The 22459-nt window shown below is 45.1% G+C and overlaps 1 protein-coding gene across 1 annotated transcript in view; it reads right to left on the bottom strand.

Annotated features, from left to right (window-relative positions):
• Positions 1 to 22459, bottom strand: part of LOC138303905 (opsin-5-like) — a 580436-nt gene that overhangs the window by 245383 nt on the left and 312594 nt on the right. Inside the window, exon 3 of the mRNA XM_069243440.1 lies at positions 20118 to 20280. Coding sequence (XP_069099541.1) covers positions 20118 to 20280 — 163 coding nt within the window. The remainder of the gene's footprint in view (positions 1 to 20117; positions 20281 to 22459) is intronic.

Here is a 22459-nt window from a genome sequence, read left to right as displayed (position 1 = left end):
ACAGGAGACAGAGACAGGGTGGAGGCAGTCAGAAGAGGGAGGCTGGAAACAGGGACAATGGCTGCCGTCAGTGCTGAGGCCAGAGTATTGAACGATCGTTGATGGGCAGCCGGACCCGAATGAATGCCCTCCAGGTATGCATTGCTCCGATGCACCTCCCTCTCTACACCCTGGATGGCATTCAAAAGGGTAGACTGCCCAACAATGATGGTCTGTAGGAGGTCAATGACCTCCTCACTGAGGGCAGCAGGGGTAACTGGGGCAGGGCCTGAGGTGCCTGGGGCGAAGGAGATGCCCGCCTTCTTGGGTGAGCGGGCACGGAGCGAAGGCTGAGGGGCTGCTGGGAGGGCGGAGCTGGTGCGCTGGGTGGCGGCTGTACCTGTAGAGGCGGGGGCCCGGATGTTGACGCCACCGCTAGGGAGCTCCCATCCGAGGACGTGTCGGTGTCGCTGGTGTCACCACGGGTCCCCGTCGTGGTGCTCCCCTCGCCCTCCGTATCACTGGTGACCTCGGTGTCTGTACCATGGCCCACCGGGGCCTTGTGAGTCGCAGCTCCCTCGTGCTCCGATGCCAATTCTCCTCCACCTGATGATGCTAATGCACACATGCACAAGAAGATAAAGAAAAAGGGTGGGGGGAGAAATAAAAACAGGTTGAGTGCATGCATTGTCAACACCGTTGGCGGAGAGGACAGACACAGGAGCCTCATGCACTAAGCCGCGCAATCGGGGTACACTACTCAGTACTTGTGACTAGGCCAACAGGTCTATGGACAACAAATGCGCTAATGGGTGATGCTGGACCATCGATTGCTGTACTTGTCACCCTACACAGGTGGGGGGCGGGGGCACAGGGCCATGCCTAAAGGAGGGGACTACACTACAGAAAGCGCCCTGGCCTAATGTCACCCACAGCCCTCCTTCCCCACCCAGACGCCTCCACTGCGTGTAAAGATAGCAGAATGTGCTTCTACTCACCCCCTTGTGTCTGCTGTGATGTCCTCACGTGCCCATCCAAATCGGGGTAGGCCACCGCCAGGATCCAGGACATCAGGGGGGTCCATGTACGACTGGCACCCCTCCTACGTTGGGAGGCCATCCCCAGCAGAGACTCGGCGGTCTTCCTGGTCCCGCGGCGGATGTCCTCCCACCTCTTGTGGCAGTGGGTGCCCCGTCTGTTGTGGACCCCCAGGTCCCACACTTCCTTGGCGATGGCACGCCAAATGTCGACTTTCTGATGGGCGCTGACCTATTTGACATGTACAGGGTGGAATCGGAAATATCATCAGTTTTCTGTATGTTCGATGTGATTGCCCCCCCCTCCCCAACCTTGCCATGTGGCACATGCTCTCATCTGTCATGCCTTGCACTCCTCATTCTCTCCCCACCCCACCATCTTACATCCACCATACACAACCCAGGCATAGCCCATTCAACGTGCTCCCAGTGTACTTACTTGTTGGTCTGGAGGACCGTAGAGTAGCGCATACTGGGGGAGGACCCCATCCACAAGTTTCTCCAACTCTTCTGAAGTGAAGGCAGGGGCCCTTTCCCCAGTCGCAGCAGCCATTGTCTCTTCCAGACCGAGGTCACAGCAGCACTTGTAGTATAGGTCCTCTCCTGTGGATGATCAGGTCTCGAGTGATTAATCAGATAGAAAATGGCGGTCACGCCCGCGGCGGTGCGTACCTCGGCGGTGCGTACCGCGACCGCCGGCGCACCTCGTCATTGGCTCCTGAAACCCATAGGGTTCAATGTTAACCAATGCGGCTACGCACAGCGGTCTTCGACCGCCTTCCGCCACGGTGTGCCACGCCAGCGCATTGACCTCACATCCCACTGTCACACTTCACAGGTCAGGCAGCCGCCATTTCAAGGGCCCACATGGCTTAATTTCTACTGCGTCACACATGCCTAGGCCTTGCATTGCCACTCATACAAGCCATTCACTGCATAGCGATTCTTTTACTGTGCAAGCTGTGGTTACGTACCTGTGGGTTGCTTGACTCTGTGCTCCATGTTGTCCTTCCTAGGCACCGTCCGCTGGGACTTGCGAGGAGAAGGAGGAATCCTCCCGTGTACAGACCGCTGGTGGACCTGTCGACAATGGAAGAACGGCATATTATACTTCGATACCGACTTGACCGAGCCACTATACATGAACTGTGTGCCCAGCTGGAGCCAGCCCTGATGTCCCCCATCCGCCAACCCACAGGGATTCCCCCTCTGGTGCAGGTTCTGTCAGTCCTCCATTTTTTGGCAAGTGGGTCTTTTCAGACAACAGTGGCCATGTCATCAGGGATGTCTCAGCCTCTGTTTTCTAAGATTTTGTCCCGAGTGTTGTCTGCCCTGATGAAATACATGCAGAGCTACATTGTTTTCCCAGAGGAGGGTGATTTGCCCACTGTCAAGGGTGATTTCTATGCCCTTGGACATATCCCCAACATCATTGGTGCCATTGATGGGACCCATGTGGCTTTAGTACCCCCAAAAGACAATGAGCAGGTGTACAGAAACAGGACAAATTACCATTCTATGAATATCCAGGTGGTCTGTTTGGCTGACCAGTACATCTCCCATGTAATTGCCAAGTTCCCTGGGTCAGTGCATGACGCGTATGTTATGCGAAATAGCAGCATCCCTTATGTGATGGAACAGCTACAGAGATAATGTGTGTGGCTAATAGGTGACTCTGGTTACCCCAACCTGCCTTGGCTATTGACCCCAGTGAGGAATCCCCGGACCAGGGCAGAGGAACGGTACAATGAGGCGCATGGGCAAACTAGGAGGATCATAGAAAGGACATTCGGGCTCCTGAAGGCCAGGTTCAGGTGCCTGCATATGACAGGTGGATCCCTAATGTACTCACCAAAGAAGGTGTGCCATATCATCGTGGCCTGCTGTATGCTTCACAATCTTGCATTGCGACGCCAGGTGCCTTTCCTGCAGGAGGATGGTCCAGATGGTGGTGTTGTAGCAGCTGTGGATCCTGTGGAGAGTGAAGAGGAGGAAGACGACGGGGACGACACAGACAACAGGGACACAGTTATACAACAGTATTTTCAGTAGCACACAGGTAAGAATCACCCACGCCATTTTACATTTACTTCTGGCCTCCTGCATTTCTACTTTCTGTGTTCCCCACCATTTCCTTTTCACTGAATTATGACTTTCCCTTCCCTTTTCAGAGCTGTTTGACCAACTGCGTGACTTCTGCTTAGTTTGCCCATGGACTAAAGCGTATTGACATTGGTATGTTGTCATCACAATGTAAATGAACATTAAAGAAGCGTTATGTGTAATACATTTGTTAAGAATACAAGCAGACTCCAGATTTTTGAAGTGCAATTAGTGATTTATTTTTAGTGCTACATATAGGTCCATGATAGTAAAACGGTGATGGGTGGGGGTGGAGTGATGTCCATGGCAGAGTCCAGTTCTCAGTTTCACAGGTGCATTGTCCATATGCCTGTGGAAGGATGGAGCAGGGGCAGTTCAAGGTTGGACAGGGTGACAATGTGGGACAGTGGGATGACATCAGGGGGTATCTTATGCTGGCGGTGGTCTTGGCATCCTACTCTGTCTTCTTGTGTGATCTCAGGTTCCGCTTGGGGGTGGTTGATCTTCAGCAGGAGGTGGGGTTCTGGTGGCCTGTAGTTGTGTGGGGGCCTCCTGTCCACTAGCGCCGGCGGAGGTGGTAGGCTGTTCGTGGTCCGGGCTAGTGACAGGGGCCCTTTGGAGTGCCACATGGTCCCACAATGTGGTGTCTATCCGGTTGAGGGCCAGGACGATGGTCCCCATTCCGGAACCGATGTTCCTGAGTTCATCTCTGAACCCCATGTACCGTTCCTCCTGCTGTGCCTGGATTTCCTGGAACCTGCCCAGTACCGTCGCCATCGTCTCCTGGGAGTGGTGGTATGCTCCCATGATGGTTGTGAGGGCCTCTTGGAGAGTGGGTTCCCTGGGCCTGTCCTCCCCCCCCTGTCGCACAGCAGCCCTCCCAGTTGCCCTGTTTCCCCGGGCCTCTGTCCCCTGGACGGTGTGCCCACTACCACTGCCCCCAGGTCCCTGTTGTTGTTGGGGTGGTGGGTCAGCCTGGGTGCCCTGTAGTGGCGGACACACCGCTGATTGACGCGTCCTGGAGACAGAGGCATGGGCCCGCTGGGTGGGAGCTGTGCTGATATTCCCAGAGGGGGGTAGGTCTGCTGTGGCCTGTGTCTGTGTGTGGGGAACCGACTGTCCAGAGGTCCCCGATGGTCCGGGCTGGTCATCAGGTTCTAGGTCGACAGAGCTGCTGTCCTCACTGGGGGCCTGTTCTGGGGGTGGGATGGACAATTCTGGACCCTCCGTGGCGGGGTGTTGGCGTTCGGGCCCTGAAGGGGTAAAAGAGTATGGTTATTGCTATTGTGTGTGCCATGTCGTGCGATGTGTGGGTGCCCTTGTCCCCCAGTGCTGGCATTCCCTTGTGGGAGGAGTTGTGAGGGTGGTTTGTGGCGGGGGTGGGGTATGTGCAGTGGTCATGCATAGGTGATGGGTGTCCATGGTTTGTGTTGGCATTCAGGGTTTGGTGTTGTGTTGGGTGGGTTGTGCTGGTGAGACATTGGCAGGGAGGATGTGTGCTGGGGGGTTGGGGGTGAGGGTGGGGGTGTGGGTTGGCATGCTGGTGGTTGGGGGGGGGTGAAGTAGTTGAGATGAGACTTACCAGAGTCCATTCCTCCGGCTACTCCAGCGAGGCCGTCAGGATGCAGGATGTTGAAGACCTCTTGCTCCCATGCTGTGAATTCGGGTGGAGTGGGTGGGGGTCCGCCGCCAGTCTTCTGCACAGCGATGTTGTGTCTTGAGACCATCGACCGCACCTTCCCCCGTAGGTCGTTCCAGCGCTTTCGGATGTCTTCCCGATTTCTGGGATGCTGTCCCACAGCGTTGACCCTGTCGACGATCCTTTGCCATAGCTCCACCTTCCTGGCTATTGTGGTGTGCTGCACCTGTGTGCCGAAGAGCTGGGGCTCTACCCTTATTATTTCCTCCACCATGACCCTGAGTTCTTGGTCCGAGAACCTGGGGTGTCTTTGGGGTGCCATGGGGTGGTGTGGATGAGGTGTGGGGTGGTGTTAGTGGTGATGTGAGTGGTGGTGTGTGGTGATGTGTGCGTAGATGTGGTGTGGGTGATGATGTTGGGTTCCTGTGTGTGTTGTGGTTTGCGTTTCCTGTGCTCTCTCTCTGTGTATTGCGCCTTGTCTCTGAATTTCTGGTTGTAGGGGTTTGTGGGTGATGTGGGTGTGTGTTTAATATGGTGATGGGTGTGTGGGAGTGTTGTTTGTATGTGTATCAAGTGTGTGTGTATTTTGAATTGTCCAATGTGGCTGTGTTTTGTATATGTGTGTGTATTTTGGGCGCGGCGGTGTGTACCGCCAATGGAATACCGCGGTTGAAAGACCGCCGCGTGGATTCGTAGGTCGTAATGGCATGGGCGTGTTTGTGTTGGCGTGACGGTGGAGGTTTGGTCATCTCCAGTTTATCGCTGCCCGCTAATGAGGCGGCCTTCCGTGGATGTCAGGTTTTTGGCGGTTTGCCAGTTGGAGGTCAGAATGACCGTGGCGGTTTACCGCGGCCGCGGCGGTATGATGGCGGGCTTCTGACCAGCGGAAAGGGCCTTTTACCGCCGAGGTCAGAATGACCCCCTAAGTGATTTGCCCAGAATCACAGGATCGCGAAACTCAAATGTGATTCCTCAGTTGCAAAGTCTGCAGCTCAGGCCGTAACACCACATTGTCGTCCCTAAGTGTAACATATAATGAACTGATCAACTGGATAAAAAAAACTCAAGATAGCAAATAATTTAAGTGCTTCGTCGCTATTTGAGAACTCTAAAAATATGTCCTCATTTTAGTTTTTAGTGCACAAACCATAGTTTCTATGGGAATAAGACCTTCTCATTTTTATAATTTCTAAAGGAAATGTTTTAATTACTTCAAGATGACGTCAGGTGTGCCACACTTATGTAATAAATATAGAATGTTAGCAATCTAGTTGCTCATTAAAATACTGTGCCAACGCTGCATGTTGTTGGCGGATCACACAGACTGGGAACTCGAGAATAAGTGTAAATAGTATCAGGGACAGTGGGCATCCCTGTTGCGTACCCCTATGTATTTGCAGCACCTCTGATGTGTTATCATCAATACGCACCTTAGCTACTGGGTTAGTATATAACAAGGGTATCTACCAATGCTATGGAGTCAAAGTCTTTAGGGACATCTAAAAGGACCGCTGCCACCGTTATACTAGGGTTGAGTTGATGCAGTAATGACTGAAGAATTTGTAGGTTGTGCGCTGTGGAGCAGGTGGGTATAAAACCTAGAGGCCAGTATTTTCTCCAGGATTTAGACATCAATATTAATCAGCAAGAGGGGTTGATATAACTCTCATTGCTCAGGCTGTTATCAGGTTTTAGTAAAGCAATGATTAAGGCTTCGCAGAGAGAGGGGGGAATAACTGCTTAGCATATGCCTCCTCATATACTGTGTGAAGATGTGGTGCCAGTAGGTCCACAAATTCCTTATAGAATTCCCTTGTTAGGCCATCGAGGCCTGGTGCCTTTCCATTGGGTAGCGAGCAGATAGTGTCCTTTATCTCATCCACAGTGATATATTGCAGAAAGTAGTCCCGCTGTCCCAAGGACAGCCATGCTAGAGACACATTGTCCAAATATTCAACAATCTCTGCCTCTAAAGCAGACCCGAGGGTGGCATATAGACGTGTGTAAACATACGTGAAAGTGGATAAAATTGCTCGTGTGTCACAGTGATCCACTCCCCTGAGATCTGTGATTTTGACAATGTGAGTATGTGCCCAGGTTGTCTTCAACTTATTGGCCAAATTGCACCTAGACAGCCTCCCTCCCCATACACCCTCACCACATGGTGACGCAAGAGGTGGCGTAGTTCCTGTGCTGACCTGTCATTGTAATCTGTGATTTGATCTGTAATGGCAGCAAGAGTACTCAGGCAGGGCATAGTCTCATAGTCACAATCCAGGATCCGCACCGTTTTCTTGATAGTATTCAATGTCTTGCGTATCATTATCTGTTTCAGAGAAGGTGACAGTGAAGGGCAAGCCTTTTTTAACTAACATCATTATTCCCCTAGAGTACGAAGAATTAGAAGAGGCTAATCAAACCACTGCCCACCTGGCACCTACAGCATGCTCTGTGTGGTGTGTTAAGTGCATCTCATGTAGTACTGCTATTTGTATGTGGTGTCTATCTAAGTAGGAGAGTACCTGATGTGTTTTAAAGCGGTTGTTAAGTCCTCACACATTCCAAGTTATAAAGGATAAACATGCTGGCGGCTCGGCCATGGCGGCACGTTATGAGCAATATGCGATCTGTACAATATGTCAAGTAATATACGGCATCTCACAGATGAACAGCCGATGATAGCATAGTATCTGCAACATAAGCAAAGAACAAAAAATCCTCCCCAACCAACTTCAGCATCCTAATGGTGCCAAAAGCATCCCAGCTGCCCATAAATCAAAGCCCCGAAACTATAACTATCAAACTACAATATCCAGCCTCTGCTGGTGCAACTGAGTGGAAAAACATATGGAGTGTACCCCTGTAGGGTGTCGAGTCCCAGGTTCCCTACGGGTAGTTGGATGTGGCCAGGAGCTACAGTGGCATACCAGACAGTTAAAATCCATTGTGGGTGGAGCGTGGGGTCATTAATGTAAGGACATTTTACAGGATTTCCAGCTGGGGACCAAGCCAGTGCTGGGCCAGATGTGCAGCAATTCAAAAACATTCTACTTGGCCATTCAGGGACCTTATTACTTGTTTCCAACACCCACATAGCTGTCAGGGGTCTCCTGGCTGTGCATCTTGTTTGTGACACATTGCCCCATGAGCAGCCAACAGCATCTGGTGCTAGATGAGCCGCAACCAGGGAGCATCCGGGGTCTCTGCACCTCTAACAGCTTAAGTGTTCTCATGTGCTATCTCAGTGTCTGAGTGCTCACAACGTCGTCGAGAAAGCTTGTAAATGAACTCCATTGCTGTCCTAGGTGTCATGAAGATTTTGGGAGCTCCTTGATGGTCTATGTGCAGGTGGGTGCTAGATACAGCTTTGCGTAGGGTATTTCCACCATTTGCAGCCTCATTTTGACAGGCAAAAATTCCTAATGGGCTGCCTCCACTGTTGCTGTGAAGTGAGGAAAAAAGCCACACAGTTTCCCTGGTAGTTGATGTCTTTCTTCTCCCATGCCAACCAAAGCACTGCATTATGGTCTCTATAGTTTAGTAGCTTGGCTATGGTTGGACATGGGGGGGCGGCCTGGAGGTGGCCTTGCCATGAGTGATCTTTGAGCTCTTACTACCACCAGCAAGTGCAACAGCTTTTCAGAGCCGAAGATATCAGTTAGTGTGGTTTCCACATATTGTTCCTTTTTGCCTGTGTTTGTTGACTCTGCAATACCAGTAATGTGTAAGTTATTGAGGTGGGAGCAGGCCTCTAGGTCTTAATTCTTGGCCTGTATGACCCCAAGCATATTCTCTATATTTAAACGCTTATCGCCTATCGATTGCATGTCATCCTCAGTTGCAAATATGCACTGCTCCCCTGCAGTGATGTGCGCAGTCTGTGTATCCATTTTGGCAATCAAGTTGTAAATGCGTAGATTCAGTGTGTCGATCTTTCCAACTATATATTGCAGGATCTGCTGCATGGCCTCAAGTGCAGTTGTGCCCTGGGACATCGAATCTAGTTTCTGAGCTGAGGGTTCATCCTGCTGGCTTTGGTAGCTTTCAAACATGAACCTGGTTGACTTCTATCCATTTGTCCCACTGCGGCCAGCCAGTGCAGCACATCAGTTTTAAAACTAAAGATGGAGCTCAATATTCATATTATCTGGGAGCCCCCTACCATCAGGGCACTTGGGGGCATATTTATAAGCCCTTAGCACCACTGGAGCGTCACTTTACATGACGCTCCAGTGGCGCTAACCTCTGCTTCATATTTACAAGGAGATGTAACACCATTTTTTGTGGCATTACACCTTGTAAATATGGGCCCCTCCGACACAGTTATCTGCGTCAGAGGGGCATGCAATGGGTGTTGCCGTGGGCGTGCCACAGCAACACCCATTGCATTTTGACGTTGCCTCAGAATTACAAGATTTTGTAAACCTGAGGCAGTGCCAAAATCTAATGCCACCCCCAGGGGTGGCTTTAGTAAGGCACAACGAGGAGGAATACTTTTATTCCTTCTCGTTTTTTGCTTTTTCTATGCGTGCTGCATTCTGTAGCACGCATAGAAAGAGCAAAATGTCCGAAATTATTGTTTATGTGTAGGAAGGTGCCCCTTCCTCCACATATACAATCATTTGAAAATGACACTTTGGCACTTCTGTGTGTGCTGCTTTCTGCAGCACACACAGAAGTGCCAAAGCGCCATTAGTGATTGTTTATGTGCGGGAAGGGACACTTTCCCGCACATAAAAAATTCACACACCTCAATACAGACATCCTTGCATGATGGTGCAAGGATGCCTGCGTTGGTGCTGGCAGCTAAATTTAGCACCAGCGCAGGGGACAACACAGGGGTGCGCCGTATTCACTTAAATACGGTGCATCCCTGCGTTGTGAAAATGACGGAGTGCAGCACTGCCAATTTTGGCATAGCGTCGCACTCTGTCATTTTGCCATTAATATGGGCCTTGGTCTGGAAGGCGTTACGGGTGTATACAACCACCATATACTCAGCCGATCCACAGTGTATTAAGATACGTTAGTGGTGGTTTTTCAAGTAGTTTAGTGCCCCTCACTAGTGGTAGTCTATGATCAAGTGTGTGGTATTCTCAGCCACCAGTGCACATCAGGGCACAGGGCGCCCAAATTAGATGTAATGAGAGCACAGAAGTCAATGCCAGTGCAGGGCCCCTGCACTCGTACTTTACAGTAACTTCCCCCAGTTGACTTCTGCCTTGGCAGTTTCCACACCATGATGCCAGGATTTCAGCACCACTTCCCCGCGGATAGCTGCAGCTAGTGATTTAGGCATGATCGGCTGGGCAGCTTACACAGTTTGCACAGCCACTTACCTCCGCACATTAATGGTGCAAGCCCCGTGTTACTTCTCTTTGGTCTGTACATTAAAGCATCACATCCCAGGATTAATTTCATGGCCTAGACTCTGACAGCACTCCTGCCTTCTGAAGCATGCCGCTCGCTGCTGCACCTCATCCGATAGTCTTCCCCAATGCCACACGCAGCCCAGGCCGCCGTCGCCACACCCGACGATCTCCAGCTGCATCTCATACCCCAGTCAGTTTCTTTTGCAGCCACAGGACCAGGTCTCGGGTACCCCACAGAGGTTATGGCAGGCCCCTGGCCCAGAGGTACTTCAGTCTTGCCATGCGGTGGCCTCCGCACTTCCCGGCCACCCAACATAAAGTGTAGTCTTTGCTGCTCACTGCCATGCTCTGTACACAGAGATGCCTGTGAAATCATGATACTGGAGTGCCGGATGGCATAATAATTAATGGATTCTGGCTCCCGGTTGGTGAAGCTGCTCTAGAGTGCAGCCATCTTGCCGTGGGCTCTCTAGCACCCCTCATCAAAATAGTTGCTTAACATACTAGAACAATCCTTTGACACCAGATAGGTACCTGACCTGGGGAATGTCAATGCTGGCTGCCTTAACAGATAACCATTGGAAGAACTGGCTGAAGTTGATGAAGATGATTGGGGAGTTGCCAGTGTTGAATCTGGGGCAGCTATTACAGAGGAGAAATGGAAGGATGGAGTGGTCAAAGATACTGAATTGATGAGTGTCAAAGACAGTTTTTCCAAGGTTACATCCTTGCAAGAAAGTGTAACAACTTTAATGCGGGATCAAAATTGTGGGACGTCAGCCATAAAAAGAAAGTCACACATGTATTTCTGGTGACCATGGATGGATAGGAATTTGGAGAAATGTGCTAGGAATTGTGTAAGCTGCATGCAATGTGACAAGGCTTATGTTGTAATACAATCTCCCAAGATTCCACTGAAGTTTCCTGTGGAGCATGGAAAAAGGTAGGTGTTGACATTTGTAGGCCATTTGGCTTTGCAAGTTTCAGAGGATTGTTTTCTATATTTCTAAATGGCTTGCTGTAAGTATTCTTGGTGTGGTGAATACTGAGAACATCATTTGTTTTTTTATATTTTCACAAGAGAGAGCATTCCTGAAGAGATACAAACAAATAAAAGACAACCATTTGTTTCTATGTGTATGTTGAATTTCTTAAAGAAACATGGCATATCACATCACCGGATTGCTTTATATCATCTGAGAGAGGATGGTATGGTCGAAAGATTCAATAAAGTGCTAGGTCAATGTTTGAGATGGCTGAAAGATGTAGGTTAGATTGGAAAAACGAGTAAAGAAAGAGGCTCTGGAGTGATAAGACCACTCCGCATTCTGTAACTGGTGAATCTCTATTTGTGTTGCTATGTGGAAAGGTTTCAGCCACTATGGAATGTCCTTGAAGGATTCAAAGGTGTATAAAGACAGAGAGATTTGGAAGGAGTTTTGGGAATGTGAAGCAAGTGCTTAACAAAAAAGATATAATGAGAGGCTGTGTTTTCCCAAATGCAGTTTCAAAGAAGAAGATCAAGTGTATGTCAGAGTTGGTGGGCCACTAAAGGAATCTAAAGTCTCTGAAAATAGGAGGATTTTGCATGTATGTGGAAACACTGTGCTGAAGGTTAGAGAGGAAAAATGGAACATTAGAAAATTGGTTAATTATATGTGGGACAGTGGGATAGATGAAATAATTATTGGTGATGATGAAGGTATTGAATCTGTAAGATGTTCAGAGAGGTCTTGGCTCCATGCATAATTATATAGTGTAAGTTCAATTCATAATTTTCTTAATAATTTTGCACAGTTGTTACATTTTTATTTACCCTCATTGCATTTACTATTTTGTTAATATTAGAGTTGTTATTCTGAGTGATGTGCATTAATTGGTTTTGAACTTGTGTTTTTAAGTTATTGTGGAAGGAAATGTTTTACATTCTAGGTTGCCTCAGGGAATAGAATGTAAAAACACTATATGGAATGTTATGCCAAGACATGTATAAATAATTATTTCCTGGCAGCTGCACATCTTATTCTGTATGTAAGAAATCTCCTCAGACTTTAACCATGGATTTGTGCTTCCTTCAAAAAGTGCATTGTTAAATTTGATTCAACGAACCATATTTGAAAGGTAAGTGTTTTTATTTTTTTAATTGAATTTTTATTTACACCCTCCACTGTGTGCGCGCTGCCCCACCCCTCCTTGTTATTGGGAGCCACGACTGATTAAATGTGTCTCTTTTCACTAAAGTTCTTACCCTATGACATGTTATGCCATGTAATCTTTGACTGCACAGCACACTTCTAACATTTGTCGGGCATAATACCCCTCTCAATAATTCGGGCACCTTTCCCACTTGGTTCCAAGACTTCTCAGTGAGCTCCGTGCTGGTGGTCTGGCGGCCAACCCGTTCACACAGTTTGTTTGTGAACCACTCCACAGACATGCACTGTCTCTGATGACTGCCTTATCACAGAGGCACATTTATGTTGAGCAATGGTTATTGTCATATAAAGCCTGTCCAGATAGCCCAGTTTGTCACTCAACCCAAGATATGTCTGGTCATAACTTCTAAGTTACCACTTTTCAATCCATGAATACTATGAGTGAAGGATCAAGAAGGGTTGGTCAGTAGCTTACAAGTCTTTTGACCAAGTCATTGGGTGGTGTGTTGTTTGTTTGGCTTGAGGAAGGGGTACTGTCCATCAAGGCAGAAATTAGTTTGGCCATCCAAATGAACCACCAAGGTAGCCGATGTTAGAGGTCTGTAAAAAAAGAAAAGGAATACTGAAGGCAACGCCTACCGTTTGAATATGGAAACAGTTTGAAGATTCCACGCCTTTTTGAAAAGCGAAGGCAAAACCATCATTAAAATGTCTGGGAGCGTTCTGTGTGTAATGTTTCTCATTTTATAACCATTGAACGTTTGCTCGGGGCAAAATCCTGTGGAAAGATAGTTGTCAAATTGAAAGTTTTCGTTACCAGAGGTGCTTTAAAAAAAATGATTGGCAATTCCAAAGTCAATCATCATTCAAGGCGCAATACCTCAGCAGTAACCCTTTAACAAGTATTTAATCCACCCCAGTGAAGAATGTTCATATATTATTGGGCAAGCTCATGTTTACGGTCATGATCAACAAGGTGGATAAAAGTAAGTATAATTCTACACTTGTAAATGTAGGTGTAGCGTGTGCTCTGGGGAACCCATGTGTTCAAGTACAGGGAAAGGAAAAGGGAGATTGGTGTGGAGAAAGTGACAAGTGTTTTATGTCATCCTTTGAGAACCTTCATCAGAAAGTGCATTTGCAATGTGAACAAGCATTGGCAAAACCAATAGGTATGGCTTGTAGACAGAGTCTGGACTAAAACATAAAAAAAAAAAAAAACTTACGCCGTTAAAATGCAGAAGAGCTAGTATGGGCAAAGCTAGTAGGTCTGCCACTGGCTGCCATCCTTTTTACTTTGTCAATGCTTTTTGTTTTTTCATGGTTTTAGCAAAAATGTATTACTGGGGAAGCAGCTGGGCACTCCTCAATCTGAAAAATAATTGCTAAAAGCAAAAATAACATTTTTGTGGTCTCAAAGAGCAAACATTGCCATAGTAGTCCTTGCCAATACATGATATATTTTGTATATTGATCAGCTCCTCGTGAAAGGGAATAATGCCATCACTCACAAGAAAGTCAGCCAATGGCTGAACTGGGCTGACCCATTCCCCCACACAGCATGATTAGTGGGTAGAAGAAAAACGTGAATAAAACTGTAACAACATGCAAAGGAGGAAGATTACTGTTTGAGCCTCTGTAAGTATATTACACATATAATTTTAGTAAAAACAGAATGGCTTGCCTAATGTCAGGCCAAAAACAAATTACCTTTTGTATCCAATTCATCTGTGAGATAAATAATTTAATGTGTCATAATTCAATGCAGTTTTGATATGTAAATGAGTCCCTCATGACTTACAATGAAACAGCTCTACAGGAGGTGAAATCATACACCAAAGAGTCAATAGCATGAGGCGGGAAAGAAATACTCCTTGGTAACAATGGGTGTAGCAGACAGCTGTGCTGTCAGGCCAGATCTAAAAATAAGAACGAATAAGAAATGTGCATACTCAATGCAAACATGAATTTCCAACATTTCTTAATGTAGGCAATTACAGGCAGGCAATTTAGCAAAAGAAGAAAGTTTCCAGCTTCCTTTGAAATTCACCTAAGTTAGAGAGATAGAGATCTAATATAAGTGCATTAGATATTGCTGGAGCATTTCTTCCTTCTCAGGAATCATTGCTCGACGAGGTCAACGGATCTTTGGACCCAGCATCAGAGTGTGGTAAAACCAAGCAACAAATTTCAATATAAACCAATTAAGTTACACCGTATGACCCATGTGGCCATACAAGGTAAATTCCAGTCAGAAATATAGCTAAGGGGTTTTATTACAAACTTAGGGCCTGATTTAGAACTTGGCAGATGGGTTAATCAAAATTCCATTATATCCACTGAGATGTAGATTTCGGCAGGTGAGACATCTGTCACCGTTGTGACGGAGTCACCCGTCTACCAAATTCTAAATCAGGCCCTTGAGCTCAAAGTCATGTAGACAATTCTCAAGACAAAATTATAAAGATACAAAATCACTAAGGGTTGACCAAGGTGACAAAATAAGCTCAGACGGACTAACATTAAGAGAACTAGGCACTCAACAAATACAATACAGAAAATCAATAAAATGATTTGATGGACAGAAAAAAGGCATTTCTCACTTATAATAAGCTTTAAGGCAATTCAAATCACCTGAGTCCAGGTAATTTGGGCAAGGGAAAACCCTACAGATTAATCAATCAGGTGCTGGGCGGAACACATGCAGGCAAAAAATAAAAACGACAAAAAGGGCAACAAGAATTTGGCAAAAGGTAGTCTCAAGTAACAGGTTACTAACTAAGATAATCAAAAAGTAAGTAAAAAGGGAAAGCGTCAGCATGTCAGAAGCTCGGTCAAGAGTCTTCTTCTTTGAGTTAGGGAAAAATCTATAAGTCTCAGCAAGGCATTTCAAAGGGGCAAGGGCAAAAAGGATCATGCCTCTCAGAGTCCAAGGGGTTCAGAATGTAACAAAGAATGGCGGAAGAGATTCTGAACAACATCCAGCTGGCCATCGGTATATTGAAGTTCATAAGGCAAAATGATTTGTCAATATATCTGTCCACTAGACATTGAAGGGTCACATCCAATAGAAATCGATCAAGTGACTCCAACTTGAAACATCAACATGGTTTCCGAGGTTTGTACTGAGAACGGTGTCCATCTGTGCTCTTTCGCACAAGATCGAAACACATGTTTAATCTGTTAGTCCTCATTCCAAGATGTTCCCTTAGCAAGGACTTTTTCTCACACTCTCTATATGTAGAGCAATAGACATCTATTATCAATCTAGCCTTCTCATGGGAACGAAGTCTGAAAGAAAGGTACACGTTAGCAAGATGACTTGACATTTTCTGCACAGTCACAAATACAGGGCCTAGAAGGCCTCACTTAGGCTAACACAAATTAATTAAAAGAACACATTAAGATGAATCCAAAAAATACACATTCTAATAAGCAACTATACATTTAGCATTAATAAATCATGATTAGCATTCATGTTACAGTAACCTTAAAACAAAATAACTTTGTGAATACTTTTCCATTAGTGTGGCGCAGAACTGAATTTCTCTATTTTTGCATACACATTTAAAACACTTATCATCAGAAATTCAGTATTGTTTCAATGCAGGCTATAAGCTTAGACTCTAAAATATGCTATATTGATAGATTATTTTTTCAAACATGTAATTTAATCTCAATATCACCTATGTTTCAGTGATTAGCCCAAGATGAATGCACACTAACATGGCTTTTCAGTGCATCGCTTTACAGTCAAACTATTAGTACTTTAATTAACATAAAGCATAAATTGTCATGTATAGATGATCACTGTGACATGAGGACAGTACTAAAACTGCTGCTACATCAATATTGTGGGGGGGGGGGCAATTAAGATGAAGGATCTTCCACCGTTCCTGACACGATTAAAATGTGGTATCTTGAGGAGGTATTGATTTTGCAGTCTGAGCATCCTCCTTGAATCATAATGGGTCACCTCGCGCAGATCGAGGGTGGAAGCCATAGCCCGTCTGGGATCCATGAGTCCGTATACCATTGCCACGAGGGCCCACTGTATCTGCTTTCAGTGTGGCAAAAGCTCAAAGTAACATAAACCTAGTTTTCATGCCCACCTAGAGTGACACCTTCCTGGGCAAGCCACTGTACCTAGTCCTGGTCCTCCAGAGGTGAAACTACTTACTATTTATCAATGTTTTTACCAACTTTTAGGAAAGTTCATTATTGCCGGTTCTGCAGCTCTAGCTCCTCAGGGCAGGTTCCAGGAGAGATAATTTTACAAATCCTGCATCAGGATGACTTCCTGTTCGCCAATTCACATGGAAAGAAAAGACTGGTGGTCTCTTTTATGTAAAGAATATTTCTTTATTTTCCTACTCTTGTTGGTTATGTGTCTTCATCAAAGTACCCTTCAAGATACAACATTTTGATATGAGTGTTGGAAGATCCATCAAAATAATTCCCTCCCTTTCTTTAATATTGGTCACATTAACTCCTCAGAGACTTATTTATCCCCAATGATATTTTTTTAAAAGGACACAACTCCTCACTCACATTTGGTTGCATGCTCTAAGGCAGCCTAATCCGGAGCTCTTGAATCAAGTTAGTCTTTTTTTGGATGTGTCGTGGGTCATGATTGTAATCTAAAAATGTATTATGAGTAGGATGCAGTTTAGAATTTAATTGAAGATCAATCTAATAAGGTTGCACAGAAATGCAGATTGTGGTGTGTGTGGTATATACTAGGATACCTGCCTCACTTCTAGTTGAATGGTCAACATGTTTATGCACTTTCTCATTTCTGAATACAATACTGTGCATTCACCAGGACCTGCAAGACCATTCTCTAAAGTGTACCCTACTCTATGATCTTTCCCAGTGATGTGGGAACAAAAATAAGGTGGTCTATCTGTAAATTTGATCCTATTTCAAAAGGAGCATAGCTGAATTTGGAAGTCTATAAAGAAGGCAGAATCCTTCAGCAGGAGCTCTTGAGCACTCATCTGCTTGGCTTTGTGATGGGCTCCGGAGGTCCCCTTCTTTTTTCTTGCACAAAGACAGTGTGGGATGTGCATGTCACGAACAACATGCATGATTTATGACTCCACATCTCCCTTCAACTAAAGAGCAGCTCACATCTTTAGTCCATCACCATAATAAGTCTTTCAGGGGGTCTGATATTGTGAGGGGTGAGCTGGTAGCATTTCAGACCTGGGACAAGGAGAGTGAGAGTAAGATGCACATTTGCAATCAACCAGGTGAATATCAGAAATAGACTCTTAAATTTCAGAAGGCTCATCAACCAGTTAAATTCTGCAGGAATTCCCTTTGAGCATAGAAAAGGAAGAGGAGTTGCAGGTGAGGGTATGCCTTCTTCATCTTCCTGTGATAATAGATCTATTCATGTCAGCTATTAAGTATGACAGTGAAAAAATGAGGGTCATCGCTGTGGAACAAATTCAAGGGAGTCAGCCTTTGGTCCTTTTGACAGAACCTCAAGGGTTTGGTCTGTCCTTTCTGGTATCCATAAACATTAATTTATCTCTTCTTGGAAAGAACCTGTAGCCTTACATCCTAAAGATCTGTGTGAGATTCAGTGGCAACATGGAGGATCTTGGTCCTGGTTTTCTGCCAAAATTACTTTCAGCATATTGTTTGGTGAGCCCTGCTAACCTCTCAGTGTTTCTGAAATGGAAGATTGTGTGTTTTTTTGCAACCTGCATGGCCTTTTTTGGATGGCTATAAACTGCTCCATGATGCCATAAGCCTAAGGCTCTATTGGGGGGATTCTGCAGTGGTGGAAACCAAGGGCTTCTGCAAATTCCTTAATTTCCTGGGCATTAATTGGAGGATCATTATCTGATTTCACTGTGGTATTATTACAACGTTTGAGAAGATTATGTTGGGTGCGGGAATACAAATGTCAGCTTAGGAGGTGGGACAGACATAGTTTCCAAAAAAAGAAACAAATAATTGACTGTAACAAAATGTCCACCCGTAGCAATGTAACTGAAGAAGCTCACAGGAATCTCTACCCGGGTTCCATACAGATCTTCTGATATTTTCAGTAACTCAGGAGGTCCAAGCATCTATTTTACCACTGAATGGAAGAAGTGGAACCACACTTTCCATACTTGAAACCTTTTGGTAGCAATAATGCTTTGTGGTCCTTTCTACACCCACTCAAGTACATCTATCAGAAAATTTTGAAAATGTATTGATAGGTGTGCAGCCTGAATATCAAATCCAGAATATCGAGGCATGCAAATGTTGAGGCCTATAATGTAGACAAAATCATGCTGTCTCACATTCAGTGGTGGAATTTGATTCATAAACTTGGGTTTATTTATAAAAGAAGAGTAAACTTCCATAAACGTGACAGAGATGGTTGAATATTACTAACCTGCACTGCTGGAAAGTAAGGGGATTCCACCGGATCCTGACTGCTGCAGCTATTACTAGGCCGAATGTGGGATCCAGGTAACCCAGGGAAATATATTGAGTTTGTCCTAGGGTCATTTTCCAACACCTGGACGCAATGCATCAGCACATTCTCGTTCTCTACATTCCGTTTGGTGCAACAACCTGCAGGTAGCGAGGGAGCTTTCTTATTTTCACTTCAGGCATTGCACAAAGGAAAGACCGATTTAAGGGGGCATCGGCCTTCTTGTGGTCAAGTATCACCCTGGCTAGATGCTATCTGGAACCTAACACCTATCACTGTAATGCTAGGGAAGGAAACAAAGGCACAAAGCCTCGTGCTTCACAAGTACTTTAGGGAACCTATGACTTGGAGGCAGGTTTTTTACTTTTTTCAACCCTCTGTGTAAAATAGATGCATGCACTGTACGAATGAAAGGTGTGTGTATGAATAGTTACAATAATAATGATTTAAATGACACCTGCTAATTTATTTATTTTCAGTTCTTTTATTGCACTACTCATCTCATTCTATGGTGTCTGACCACTTTACATCGCAGACAGAGATACAATGCACCATACATCAATCATTGTACAGGAAATGTTAACGAAGACAATGAAGTTTACAAGGTGTAGGAATCACATATTGTCAGTACTTCTAGACATTATGTAGACAAGTGAATGGTAAGGAAAAACACAAAGTCAGTATATAAAACCTAACTCAGGGTTTGAGGTTGTCTGTACTACCAAGACTTTTTAATTCCCAGAGAAGCCCTTATTTGCTACCTTATAATAACAAGAAATTGAGAACAAATGACTGGGATCTAAACCTATAAAGTACAGTTTGCATGTCACACATAATTCTGGTAAATAGATCACTGTGCTGTTTTAGAAAGATTGCAACTTATGGACTGGAAGTATCAGAATGATCTCAGTGCCAAAGCAGTAGCTCATTTACCTATCTATGTGAAAAATACAAAAATGTGATATTCATGCTACATGATGCAGCCGTCACATTATTCCTCTATGCTATTTTATGAGTCAAAGCTGTGACCGGACAAAACACAGAACACTCTCAGAACTGTGTTAACGGCTAGTGTTATCTTGCTGCTAATATAAATCCCTCAAAATTGCTGGACACACAAAGATCTATGCAAGAGGTGTCTTAACCCTGTAAGATATTTTAAATTGCAGCCTCTTTGTGACCAATTAAGTAAGCCAGAACAGGCTTGCTGTCACATTTGTTTTTGTTGCTAATTTCTTTGCAGATTTTATAAATAAATATATAGGTTGACTGTCAGTCAATGCTTTTGAAGCTCCATCCCTCATGACTCCACCCCCTTTCCTCTGCCACAACTTGACCCCAATTTTTAGGTTTCTGGAGTACATTTTTTTCAATTCCAGCACTGCTTACCTGTGTGCAAATAGCGATGGAATAGCCAAAGGGAAGAGGGTCACCGTCATGCCCATGTCACTGACTGACAGGTTAACAATGAAAAATTCTGCAGGTTTGAGCATGGATCGTTTGCGGTAGGCTATCAGCAAGAGCACGGAGTTTCCACACATCGAGAGGAGACCTGGGGAAGGTGAAACAGGCTGTTAATACCCACAGGCAAATACCACACCTCACTTCCCTTTCTTAAAGCTCTATGACCCAAAATATGGTAGGTCCGATTCATTGAGATGTGTGCAGTGACTCTTGTTACTGCACATTTCACAACTATGATATGTCGGGTAAGCACTGCACTCCCTGCAAATTACTTCAGCAATTGTTTTACCTCAGGAGGTAAAACTTGGTGAAATTTACCTGGTAAAAAGGCCCAATAAATAATAGTAAATCATAATGAATAAATGTGGAAATCTGAATGATAGACACAATTTTTGTGGGAATAATTGTAATTGCATGTCATTTATTTCTCCAATATATTCTGATCCCCCAGAATATGTGGGCACAATTAATACTGAAAGCTTTAATGGCCGACCATAATCTCCGCCTTTGACATGAAATGATCAAAAGCAATATTAAAATATCGAATACAATGAACCATTGTGATAATCGTAACAATCAGCTTGCAGTTTCAATCACCCAAGTGGAATTTTTTTTTGATTGTACAGTTATAGTTACAGCCCATGAAGAATCCTGTTGTAGTGAATTTTCATGCTGCATTTGAAATATTCTGTTAGACTTTACAAATGTTATACTAGAACCAAATTTCTTTAGCCAATCCTTACCATAACTCCAAAGTTACAACCCAAAAAGAGGGGTAAGCATTACATCGGAATGCAGAAGAGTAGTTCAATTGTGCATGGTTAGTGGTGGGAAACCAAGAGAACATCTGGGGGCCACATTAAATAAAGTTCCCCGGGGCGGCAACGGGGAGTGCACCCGCTTTGTGCACCCCTGGGGCACTTTGGTATTACAGAAGGGGCTGCAGCCTGATAGCGGTGGTGTACATGTGATGCCAGCACTATCGTTTGCTTGGGGGGCACGGCCTCATGCAAATGAGGGTTTTACTTTGCCTCTGTGCCCGCACCATGTTACCGGCATGGGCACAGAGCCAAACATGCCCTTAAGAGGAGCTCTGAAAGTGTGCCACAAAAAGGTGGCGCAATGTCTGTGCCACTGAGGGCAGTCCTCTCAAGAGGAGAAGTGGGGTCCCATGAATCCCCCCAGACATCCCTCTGCAGGTGGGTACAGTCACTCACTGCACTCGCCTGCAAGGGGATCACTAATCCCAGGTGTATTTCACTTGAATGTACTGGCCTTTGAGGCAGTGTGAGTTTGCGGCTATCTTGGGGCAGCACATTCTTCATAATAGGGGCCATACAGCAAACAGGAAAATTGCTCCATTTAAGTAATATGGACCCAGATCACAGAAAACAGCCTATCTGTAGTGATAGCAAAGGGCGATATTAGGCTAAACGTTTGAAACATTTAAGTTTGAACCTTTTCGTTCAGAAAATATTCACTTAAAAAAGTTTAGTCTGAAGAAAACGTTTGTAGTTCAAACTTGGGCTACTACTAAAACTTAAATTGCCACCACTTGGCTCTGACGTCTAAATTAATAATGATTGTTAGTCTACCAACTTATGGAAATGACAATGTAAGTTAAGGACCGATGTCCAATCTAAGGCAGACCGAGGCTACAAAGGAAAAGTAATATTAATATTTGTTTCCAAAAAAATCCAATTTAAATGCTCTCTGACCAATTGCAAAGTACTTAGACAGCCATTTCAAAATGAGAGTTTTAGACTTCAACCTATATTCACCCTGACAGGTAGCAATATGAGTACAGAAGACAAAGGACCTCAAAATGAAGGTAAATTCTATAGGATATTGTCCAGAAAAAAGGTTAATTTTCTAAGCACTCAGCCTATTGAATGGGTGGAGTTGGATCAATTTTTTTCGACGTGGAAAATTACTTGTCTCGACTATTAGAAAACTGTTTGCAGCAGGTAAACCATCATAAACCTGCCAGGTCTGTGGTGTCCAGTGCGCCCATCCTTATTTGCAGTGTGTTGCCCAATCCTCTTTTGAGGGAAAGATATTTGATGCACTCTTCCCATTCCTATAGTCCACTGGATTTTGTAACTAAATGAAATCTTCCTGTGTACCTGGTTGCTGACATTGCCCTCAAAAACCTCATTACTTTCTCTCCTGTCTTCCTAATCCTATTCATCCCCTCGTGAGGTTTGCCTCAATACAAAGACACGAGTTATCTACCTTAGCCCTAAAATAAACAATACTGATTAGAC

The sequence above is a fragment of the Pleurodeles waltl genome, chromosome 7 (assembly GCF_031143425.1).
Source record: "Pleurodeles waltl isolate 20211129_DDA chromosome 7, aPleWal1.hap1.20221129, whole genome shotgun sequence".
Taxonomy (NCBI): Eukaryota; Metazoa; Chordata; class Amphibia; order Caudata; family Salamandridae; genus Pleurodeles; species Pleurodeles waltl.
The sequence above is the reverse complement of the archived record's forward strand: the minus strand, read 5'-3'. Positions and strand labels throughout refer to the sequence as shown.